The sequence below is a fragment of the Hemicordylus capensis genome, chromosome 4, assembly GCF_027244095.1.
Source record: "Hemicordylus capensis ecotype Gifberg chromosome 4, rHemCap1.1.pri, whole genome shotgun sequence".
Taxonomy (NCBI): domain Eukaryota; kingdom Metazoa; phylum Chordata; class Lepidosauria; order Squamata; family Cordylidae; genus Hemicordylus; species Hemicordylus capensis.
In genome coordinates this window covers 252,852,530-252,863,862 of record NC_069660.1, presented here as the reverse complement: position 1 = coordinate 252,863,862, position 11,333 = coordinate 252,852,530, and the positions used below count along the sequence as shown (strand labels likewise).

Genomic DNA, 11,333 nt, shown 5'->3' with positions numbered 1-11,333 from the left:
ATTATGGCCAAAATCAATCCAGAGAGCTACTTCAGGCTTGCCTGTGTGTGTATCCAGTTGGACTTTGACTCCTGCCTTTGAACAGCTGTTCCCCCATGCTGCATCACAAGCTGCTTTCAAAACCAGCTTGCTGTACTATGGGGGCTCCTGTCTGAGAAATACAAATCCAGAGCTCCACTAAGTGAGGATTGTGGCCTGTTTTAATGAGTAGCCCTTTAAGTTCACAGAAAAGGCATTTGCATATTAAGCATTATTTTATTGTTGGATAACCTTACATTAATGAAGATCTTATAGCTGGCAGCAAATATAACAAAGAATTTAGGCACTCCCTAAATTCAATCAGAGCCTGGATAAAACACAGACTATATTAATGTATGGGCACTGTTATAAAGTCTATTAATATAGCTGAAAGCCGCCAAGCACCAGTGACTCTCAGAAACATAAAAAAGTTTGTATTAAAAATCACTGAACACTACAAAAATGAGAACAATACATATAAATTAAATTCTACTCCCAACTTTATAAGCCACCTTTCTGTATAAAATATAGCTTTTGCCTCTGTGAAAATTGTAATCTGGTGGGTTTCAGATATTTATGTACTGAATGATGCCTTGAACAAGGTATAATTAGTCCAATCAAATTAAAACTATTTTTGTGCGTGTGTTCTGGCAAAGTAGAGCATTGATGGCCATCGGCATAAGGGAATTTTGTATTAGTAGTTAGCATTAAGAACAGCAGAATTTACTGTTGCCTGCATCTGAGTGGTTCACAGATGAACACTCCTCTTGTGTATTCAGTGACAAATGGCAATCACTTTATCATTTATCTTATGACAAATAGCAGATTCAGCCACAAACTGCTGTCCGTAGCAAACTTACAGGATGAAGTTCTTTATTGTTTATGGTTTGTGGGTTGATGTATTCATGCCTTGTTTGTTTGTGAAATGAACAAAAATCAGTAAGCAGGCATGAACAGAAATTTGGCTACACAATCAATTGTACTTTTCCTTCTTCCATTCTCCTAAGAATCTTACAAGGAAATTTGCTGAACTAGATCTAAGCTGCAAGCTGCCTTTAGAAAAAAAAAGTCATTAAAGGATGCACTAAATTGTGACATTATGCCCTTAAGCCAAAATAACACTGAATGGAGTTCCTACCTTACATTAACCTCCTGAATAAAGGTCTTCAGTTTGATAGCTAGCTGTTGTTATAGGCAAGTGATGTCAGACAATACTTGAGAAAAATTATTGCAGGTAGTTAGCAATATGTTGGCCTTTTTCACTACTTAATCTTCAGATTCTGAAAACCATTTTAAGAAATTTTAAGATTATGATCACTGTTGGCATTTTTTGAATAGCTTGAATATCATGCTGTTACTTGGCAATGTATAGTATATATTTGCTAAGCCCCCGCGGGGGGCCCCCCCCACTTTACAAATCCAACTCGGTTTCTGTAGTTTGCTTTTAAGGAATCAAGTCTGGTTTGTTCTTATCATGTGCTACATTGCTCAGGTGATTCTAGAATTGCCGAAAGTATGCCTAAACAAAACAAATTTAGAAGTACCTCATAGGACCTAATAACTGTGGAACTTTAAGGGAAACAACAAGAATTTTGACAACTAGCACCATTGTTCAGGGAGATTATATATGTCACTAAATAATAATATGGCTGTGTTCTCACACCCATGTTAATCCTGGTTAAATGGGGTTGACTATGGTTGATGTGATCATGTGAACCCACATGCATCGCCAATCCTGTCTAACTTCCATGGAGTTAACCAGGATGTCTGTTCAAGGATCAGATCTGGGTTAGTCATCCCCCTGGATGCCATAACTAGGATTTACTGATCATGTGAAACTCTCACCTATTCTGGTTATCTGCACTTTCACCCGCATGGTCACCGAATGGACCACAGTGAAGACACTCTATCCTCCCTCCCACACACCATTGCCACACAGCCAGAACACTTTCTGCTCCACATGCGTGCCAGCACACCACAAACAAAGGGGCTGTGGCACTAGGGGGCCAGATTTGGCTTTTAAAAAGCCAAATTCTGGTTTACGGCCCATTTGACTCACGAGTATACCCCTTAGGTTAGCTGCCCTCTGGCTGCCTCGGAAGGACTACCAATGGTGGTAGGGAATGGTTGCTCCCTGATCTCTCCTCTCCCCTGCCCCCTGGACTGCACACCTGCCCATCATAGGGACTGGTGGTGCCCCCATTACAATGGCAGGCACTGTAACTGAACTGTCCAGAATGTCCCAGGGTCTGTGAATTTGCCTAATCCAACCCCAGGGTTCAGGTGAGGCTACCTGATTGTGCATCCTGCCTGTCAGTCTAGTACAGGACAGCTCCTTTCTCCCTGGCTTGCTCCTTGCTCCCCGCTCCCTACTGGGGTGAAGTGCAGGTTGCCCAAGTCGCCACCTAGCCAAGCATCCTGTATCAGGGAAGGGGTTACGCTGCCTGCTGCTCACTCGGAACACGTCCCTACTGCCATGGGCATGCCTGTTAGTTCCAAAGTTCTCCAGAGTTTGCCAAGTGCAGCCAAGCATGGTTGGAGCTGCTTCAGCCACCCACTCTGGCAGCGGGGCCAAGGGGAGTGACTGGTGAGGCACAGGAGGCTTTCCAGAGTGAAAGGCAGCAAGCACAGGGCTGCCAGGATTCCATTCAGGTCCCTGGAGGCCAATCCATTCCCCGGAGCTGCTAACCAGGATTGTGCAGCCGCTGCACCAGAGCAGCCCAACAGCGACAGTGATCATTTCCAGGTGCATTCATCTCTCCTGGCTAACTTCCAGGGCCAGAAAACTAGTCATGTGAACCTGGCCTGTAACTTCGTTACAAAATATAACTCCTTTTTTACTGCTTCTCAAGCTCCAAGGTACACTTACACAGCCGTAAAGCCTCAGACCAAGTCTCAGGTCTTGCCTTAACCTGCTAACAAGGGTAATTTCTTATTGGCTTCCACTAGTTTCTCTCTGATTATACCAGGGTGATAGGCTTCTATGGATCCACAGTCTTATTACACACTACTCTGAAAGCATGAAATGATCATGCATGAAGAAGAGGTAAACAAATTCTGACCTTCCCTTAGACATGACCTTTTTCAGCTATGCAAACTGCTGCATAAAACACAGTACCAGGCGCGTAACAATGATAGGGCAAGGGGAGACAGTTGTCTGGGGGCCCCACTGCCTGGAGGGGCACCCCAGAGGCACCTCATGTGACTCCTCATTGCCCCCTGCCCAGCCCCATAGCCTCTCAGCCACTTGCCCTCTTCGCTGTCTCTCCTGCTTGTTCTGCTGGCCGGCAATCGAAGCCGCAGGCAAGCTGCCAAGAGCTCCTTTTCTCCCGCCTCTCAGCTGATCGGCGGGTGGGCGGGGCTTCCACGGAGGCCTCCGTGTAGGCCGCAGTGAAGCCTGAACTCGAGTAGGGCCCAAGCAAGCCAGGAAGGAGGAGGCAGCCAGAGTGTTCTCTGCAGCAGAAGACCACTTGCTGCACTGCTTAACCCAGACCAGCATTTGCCAGGTAGAGTGTGAACTCCTTTTTGTGGTTACCTTTCCCGCCCCCGCCCCCCCCCCCCATATATAGGGATCTGCTTGCCATAGGGCTTGGATATGGGGGGGGAGGGACTGAGAAGTCTCTGAATATTTATTTTGAAACAGCTTGGAAAATTTGCTGACTTAAAAAAAACTATCTAAAAAGTCCTATAAGTGGCTTGTTTCATAGCAGAAAATTGCAAAAACTTCTGGAACAGTATTTTATTAATTTTATTCATTCATTCATTTATTTATAAATGCACTTATGTTCAAGTTGTTTTGCAACCCAGAAGGTCTGAGTGAGAACTGTGAAGCATGTGTGGTGCTTTTATTTTATTTTTCTTGTGTGTGAACTGCTCCCCAATAACTTGCAGGGACTTCAGGGTAAATCTGGCCAACATGTGAATGCAGCACCTCCATTCCAGAGGAGATGTGTCTTAAAGGGCTTTAAAAGCCTCCTGTGAAAAACCTCCTGCAATCAAACTTGACTGAATTTGTTCAGAATTCTGAGAAAACAAACATAGGCTCACCCTGCATGGTTGAAAGTCTCCTTTGCTAATCTGCAGCGAGGGGCCCATTTTAATCATTCATCTTTCTAGTGTGTTCTAGGCATTAAAAGTAATACAAATGTATAGTACTCAATGTATATCACTATATATTGTGACGTGTGTGTGTGTATTCAGTGAAATGTATTTGCAGGCAGCATACTTATTTTGGAATATCAGACTTAAATCCTTGGGGGCCTGGGGTGTGCGGAGGCCCTGGACTTTGGTGGGGGGGCCCATTTTAAAATCTTGTCTCTGGGCCCACTCCAACCTTGCTACGCCCCTGCACAGTACAATCTTGTATACTTAGATGAGACTTTATTTCATAATGTTTTTTGATATAGAGAAGAAGAGGGAAGATATGCTTTAAAAGGTAACCAAAAATAGGCATACTAAGATCAGATAAATGATTAATAAAGAGGAAGTTCCCTAACTGTTCCACCTCTATTAAACAAACAAACCCAAACTAAACTAAAACCTCCCATTCACAGTAACCAGATCAGACCTCCATGCCTCCAGGGCTGTTAGAATTTGGCACATTATGAATAGCATTGGGCACTGGAGCTGGGTACTCAAATCTTTGCCAGGTAACACAGCCTATTTAATATTTCAATTGAGAATCCCAGGGCAGGAAAGCAGGCTAGACAAACACATGAATTTACTTCCTGTGTATGTGTGACAGATGGGATCAAACAAAGAAAATGAAACATGCATACATATCCATTAGGAGAGCAGACTTTGCAAATGTTGTTGGCTCCCAATATGGAGTTTGGCATTTAAAAAAATGTCAGTGACCTTGTTGAGCAGGCCAGGATAATCGCACAAGGATCTCGCATCAGTGCTGGAAAGGAACATAGGAAGCTGTCATATACTGAGTCAGACCATTGGTCTATCTAGTCTAGCTCATTATTGTCTTCATAGACTGGCAGCAGCTTCTCCAAGGTTGCAGGCAGGAATCTCTCTCAGCCCTATCTTGGAGAAGCCAGGGAGGGAACTTGAAACCTTCTGCTCTTCCCAGAGCGGCTTCATCCCCTGAGGGGAATATCTTACAGTTCTCACACTTCTAGCCTCCCATTCAAATGCAACCAGGGCGGACCCTGCTAAGCTAAGGGGACAAGTCATGCTTGCTACCACAAGACCAGTCTCCTCTCCTCTGATAAAGGTCCATTTGATAAGGAAGTTTTATAAATGTGCTATGTAATTACTTTATTATAGATTTTGAACACTGCATTCCCAAGTAAGAGATGGCAGGATTAAAACTTTGGCCACAACTTTATTAATCACACTAACTTCTGTCTTCAATATGAATTAACCTTAAGCATGGGTACAATTCTATGGCTGAGGTAGATACCACATGTCAATTATGGCCTCCCCTTTTCATAGGTGAGCAAACTAGGTCCACGAACAGCAGCAGTCACCTGTCTGCTGCCACACAGCTGCCTGCTTACATCACTCCCATAGCTCTGGGTGGGCCATACAAGCAAATCTCCCAAAGAAGATACATTCCCAGAATGGAGCCTGAAAGGCTGTTCCATGAAGATCTTCCTTCACTAGAATAGTGGCTTCAGTTGCTTACCAATGATGATACGGTGGTGATCCCTCTGTAACCACATTCACCTGCCATTGGAACAAGGACTACTCTAGTTAAGGCACCAACCGCTATAGATCAGAATGCCCAATGAACAAAAATGCATCAGTGTGGAGCAGATGCAGAAAAATTCTCACCCATAATCAATCAAGGGGTTATAAAGAATTCCTACTCTGCACCATTAGTGACTGGCCTCCCCACACCGACAAATGGTGTGGTGAAGGGGAGTGGGTGCCAAGCTGAATCTGAAAGAAGCCAACACAAGGGCAGGGCTGACTTATATCACTCTACCCATAACTTGGCTCTCTCCTGAGCATCCTCACACTGTTCCATGCAGCATGCTGTGTCCTGCCTCATCAGTGCCCAGGCACAATTCCTCCTCCAACATCTATTGGAAGCCATGGAGAAGGAGCACTATTACTTGATCAGATGGATCTGACAAATCTATATTCAGCTAAGCATTCTGTTTCCAACCACAGCTAACCTGATGTGCCTGGGCAATCACAAGCAGGGCATGAAGATTATGGCCATGCCCATCATCAGCATCTGTATTTAGCAGTATACTGCCTCTGTACATGAAGGCTCCTTTTAGCTGCTATCATGCCTAAGCTGTTCATATAGATATTCTTCATTAGTTGTCTAATCCATTTTTTTAACAGCTGTCTAAATTAGTGGTTGCCATGGGAAAACATCTAATATAAGTGCCAAGATTCACTAATAAAGGTACCTGGGGACATCTATAGAATCTGATCATGGCACCTTTTCAAAATGAGCAAGAGTGTTGAGAGGACCCATTCTTTATCAGTTAGAATAGCATCCAAACCAGTTCTTCTGTGAACAGAGGTTCTGCTCATGCAAAAGAGGAGGGGTGATTTTCACCAATTTTCCCTTCCATCTGCTGTCCCCTTCAGCCTCCAAAAATGTGCTTCGGAGGGCCCTCAACCCTCAAGGACATACCTTTGGGAAGCACAGAGGACTGCAGCGGAAAGGGGGGATTGGCAAAAATTGCCCCTCCTCACTTGCATGAGCAGATCCTGTTCTATTCATGGAAGTACTAGTCTGGTGGGGGTTGCACCTATAAGTGTGTTTTTATTGCTTACTTCACTTCAGGGCCTATATCAGCAGGAAAAAATGGGGAACTGTGCATACAAACATTGAGAAATCCATTGAAATATTGGAAAGGGAGCAATTGCCCTCTTTGTTGTTGGCTTATATTTGTACATGTGACTTTTGGCTTGAAAGAGCCTTTATAATTGCTATCCATATTCTCTGCTTTCTACGGTTTTAAGCATTTTTAGCCATCCAAAATGTTCTATTATCAAAAATCAGTTAACTGCATGATTTACTCAGGCTGATCTCACCAGTTTAAATCTCCCCGTAAAACATATCCCTAAGAAGAATGGATTGTTAAATTAGCTGAAATTGCACTTTTGAGAAACTGAACCAGGTGTGATTTGAATGCACATTTTATTTAATCTCTGTACCTAGCAAAGGATTGAACTTTAATAACAAAGGGTGATAGTTGTAAAAAAAAATTCTAGTCATTTTCTTTTTCATGCTAAACTTTGAGCTGGGAATTGTACAGCTTTTGTTTATATGGCATACAAATTGTATGGGATTTAGGGTTTTCAAATGTGCCCTATTCTAGATTATAGCCCTTTCCATAAAGGCACTTCAGTAAACTCTAATTGGCACATCAATATGTACTTTTTCACAGCTGCCAGCAGCACCAGGAGAACTTTCACCTGAAAGATACTTAGGAATATTTTTGTATCATCATGCAATATATAATTTGTCATGGCAAAACATGTTTATTAATAGATTTGCTAGATTGGGAGAATTTTGTTTTCAGTTTGAGTGATTTCTCAGTATTAATTCTTTTTCACCTTGGGAATCAGTTTCTTTCATTTTGGCCCAAATGTACGAGTACAAGGATTAAATTGTTGGTTGCATTTCTTATTTTTGTATTTAATATTAATATTTGTCTTCAGTATTCCTTGCTATAAACACCTAGGAACAGGAAAACATTGTCTTTCATAACAGAAGTGGAAACACCTGGCAGATTATTTATAATTCTAATCACTTTTAAGCTATTGGCCTTCATTACACAGCCCACAGAGTGCTTGTGGCCCACAACATGTATAATTGTAACCCACCATAAATTAGTAACGTGGCCTCTATCATTTAATATTGAAGGAGCAATTGTTTATCCAAAAGAACATTGTTCTTATGAAAAGATGAGTTACTACTTGTATATCCTGTATACTAATTACTGGAAATTATTGTATGACAATTGGTCGTCCTCAGCCTGTCATAACAAAGAAATACTGTCAGCTTTTCAGCCCATAAAGCTGCTCTGTGTCGCTACTGTAAAGCTAGTTACTAGTCTTGAACAGGGCTTCAGCAAATAATTATCATAACCTTTCTGACATTATTTCTGCTGCTTGCTAACTATTGTTTATAACAGAAGAAAGCAAAAGTTAGAGATTGGACTTGAAAAATAAACATTTTTGTATCACATGTATATTTCTCACTTCCTGACAAATATACTTCCACTTACAGATGTACAGCGTGATATACTGTGGACATCAGCAGGGTAGGAGAAGGTCTCTACCAATTGTAGAGAACCCCTAACTGAAAAAGAAATGTGAGGGATCAAAATGACGGCTCCTCCCTCTCCAATTTCAGCAAGCCAAGAATTACACATGCACACTTCTTTTATGCCTCTGGAGAGTTTTCTTGGCATCAGAGCAGTATGTAGGCGCTAGCCCTTGACCTGCCAGTAGTTTTGCCAACTAAGGAAAATCAAACGGTCTGGTGCTGTTTGCTTTCCCTTGGCCTAGCATGAATAGGAATGGGTTTGGGAGTCTAGATTAGCTGAGGTGGCCTATCCAGTCTTCTCCCTGGAATCAATTATAAGGATTTTGGTTGAGAATCAGAAACACACTATACTACCTGAGACTAGTTCTTTCTCCTGATTACTTTGGAAACAGAAGCATACTCAACCTACTTCACTCCCAAAATTATTGCAATGGCTATACGGCATTCCTTTAATACTTTATCCTCCAACAAAGGAAGTGTCTCTTGAACGTGCAGAAAATCCAGACACCACCCTTCTTCGAGTCCCAAGCATTGACAGAGAACCTAAGGGGAGGAAGTGAGAAGGAGGAAGGGTGGGCGGGGAAGAAGGCAGGAAGTAAGTAAGTAGGGGTTTCTTACAGAGTAGGGGGCCTAGGAAAATATTTTTCAAAGCACCTTGCTCCTCCTCTGCACATTGCCCTTAAACATGACACAAAAAAGATTTTGTAGTTTATTGTTGCCACCACTCTAACTTTCAATTGAAAGCAGTTGATGCCTCTTTTCCTCTTAAAACATGCCACTTCCATGCTGGTACCGTAACTACAGTACCTTAATGTATATGGGTAGGCTTAAAGTGACGAAACTGAGGCATAGTACTACAATTAAAATGAAAATGGATTTGTTTAGGAATTAAAGCTGAATGGCACATCCAAGAAAATAATATACTTTAAAATATATGTCTAAAATGTTTGTGTGTGTGTAGGATTATAGGATATATAGGATGTGTATATAGCTGCAGGATTCTAGATCAGGGCTGTCAAACTGCAGCCCATGGGCCGGATGCAGCCCGTGGATCTTGTTTCTCCAGCCCCCAAGCAGCTGTTTGTCAACCACTGCCATGGAGAAAGAAGGGCAAGGAGGAGGCTGACAAAAACAGAAGGCTGTGAGAGGTGCCTTCCCCTGAGTGAGTGGAGGCAAAGGAGGGGAAGGGGGAAGAAAGGAAGGAATGGAGTGAGAGAAAGAGGGAGGAGGAGGAAGATGAAGAGAAGGTGATGAGAGGCACCTTTTCCTTGAGTGTCAGGAAAGGGGATGAGGGGATGAGTGAATGAGTGAAGGGGAGGCAACATGAGGCAGGTGTGAGAAGGCACACAAGGTGGGGGTGTGACCCCCTGGAGGTGCATTGGAATCAAATCCAGCCCACTTCCCATTTGATTTGGACACCCCTACTTTAGAAGCTAAAAGCCAATTTCCCAAAACCATATCTCGATTATAGAAGGTCAGCAAAAGAAAAAAGAAATTTCACTCCATGACCAGTAAGTTCCAACTGGAAATCTTTCTTGAATTTCCTGATTTCTATCCTTTTAACAGGCAAAGTTCAATTAATGAATAATTAGAAGGTATCCATCCACCCTGTGACATACAGGTGAAACTCGGAAAATTAGAATATCGTGCAAAAGTCCATTAATTTCAGTAATGCAAATTAAAAGGTGAAACTGATATATGAGACAGACGCATTACATGCAAAGTGAGATAAGTCAAGCCTTAATTTGTTATAATTGTGATGATCATGGCGTACAGCTCATGAAAACCCCAAATCCACAATCCCAGAAATTTAGAATATTACATGGAACCAAGAAGACAAGGATTGTAGAAATAGAACAATATCGGACCTCTGAAAAGTATAAGCATGCATATGTATTCAGTACTTGGTTTGGGCCCCTTTTGCAGCAATTACTGCCTCAATGCGGCGTGGCATGGATGCTATCAGCCTGTGGCACTGATGAGGTGTTATGGAAGACCAGGATGCTTCATTAGCGGCCTTCAGCTCTTCTGCATTGTTTGGTCTCATGTCTCTCATCCTTCTCTTGGCAATGCCCCATAGATTCTCTATGGGGTCAGGTCAGGCAAGATTGCTGGCCAATCAAACACAGTACACTGTATACTTTTCAGAAGCATGCCTTTTTGTATTTTTGTTCAATGTTCTTACTTGCTGCTGTCTTTTTGTAACTGAAGACCTCAATACAAATGTGTGCCTTGACTTTATGTCAATGACTGTGTTCTGCTGCTGTTATTTTTTTTTATTAGCAATAAAAGAGATATTAGGGGGGGAAGTATCCTTCATCTTCTCCATTTTTTACTTGTCTGGACAATCCCTGGCCTGGCGTAGCCCAGGACCAGAGGCGTTCATTTTGTTAGGCAAGAGGCCCAACTGGGATAAAGTATACATTCCCTGCCAGCACACTCCTCTCCCCCCTCACGGGAGACACATGACAGTTGCATTCATTACAGGAGTGGATATAGTGAGGAAGGGGACTTTGGACAGGTAGACAAGCAGGAGACTGTGGAGGGAACAAAAAGGAAGAAGTGGTAAAGAACTATTATTTCTCCTTTTCTCCTCCTCTTTCTACCCTCCACAGTTGGGCCTGTAGTCAGAAATTGTTTGTGAGAGGGTCTAAGCGGGGTGGGGTGGGGGAATAATTGCAAAACAGCCAATTCAGAAATACAGATAGCCACATATGTTTAGCAATAGCAATAGCAATAGCACTTACATTTATATACCGCTCTATAGCCGGAGCTCTCTAAGCGGTTTACAATGATTTAGCATATTGCCCCCAATCAATTAAAGTGATTTAATTCAATTTTAATGAAATAATATTTAACATTACATATTTAAAATTGCCACTTAACCAGTGGCAACTGGTTAAATTGCCAGTTAACCAAGTGACTTGGTATTCATTACTCCGAATATTGGAAGGCTGAAACAAGTTTAATTTTGAGTAAGCAATCGTCTTACTATTTATTTTTATTATTTAGCCCCTGGTGGGGGGGTTTACCTTACCCCTTTATTTATTATTTAGCCCCTGGT

The 11,333-nt window shown here is 42.4% G+C and overlaps 1 protein-coding gene across 7 annotated transcripts in view; it reads left to right on the top strand.

The window, feature by feature from the left end:
- CCDC178 (coiled-coil domain containing 178) overlaps nucleotides 1-11,333 on the top strand; it is a 281,148-nt gene that overhangs the window by 140,153 nt on the left and 129,662 nt on the right. The window contains exon 19 of one of the 7 annotated variants that reach the window (XM_053249042.1): nucleotides 8,231-8,335. The exons of the other annotated variants lie outside the window; for them this stretch is intronic. Coding sequence (XP_053105017.1) covers nucleotides 8,231-8,302 — 72 coding nt within the window. The 3' untranslated portion in view covers nucleotides 8,303-8,335. Of the gene's footprint in view, nucleotides 1-8,230; nucleotides 8,336-11,333 lie in introns of those variants that run through there. 7 annotated transcript variants of the gene reach the window in all.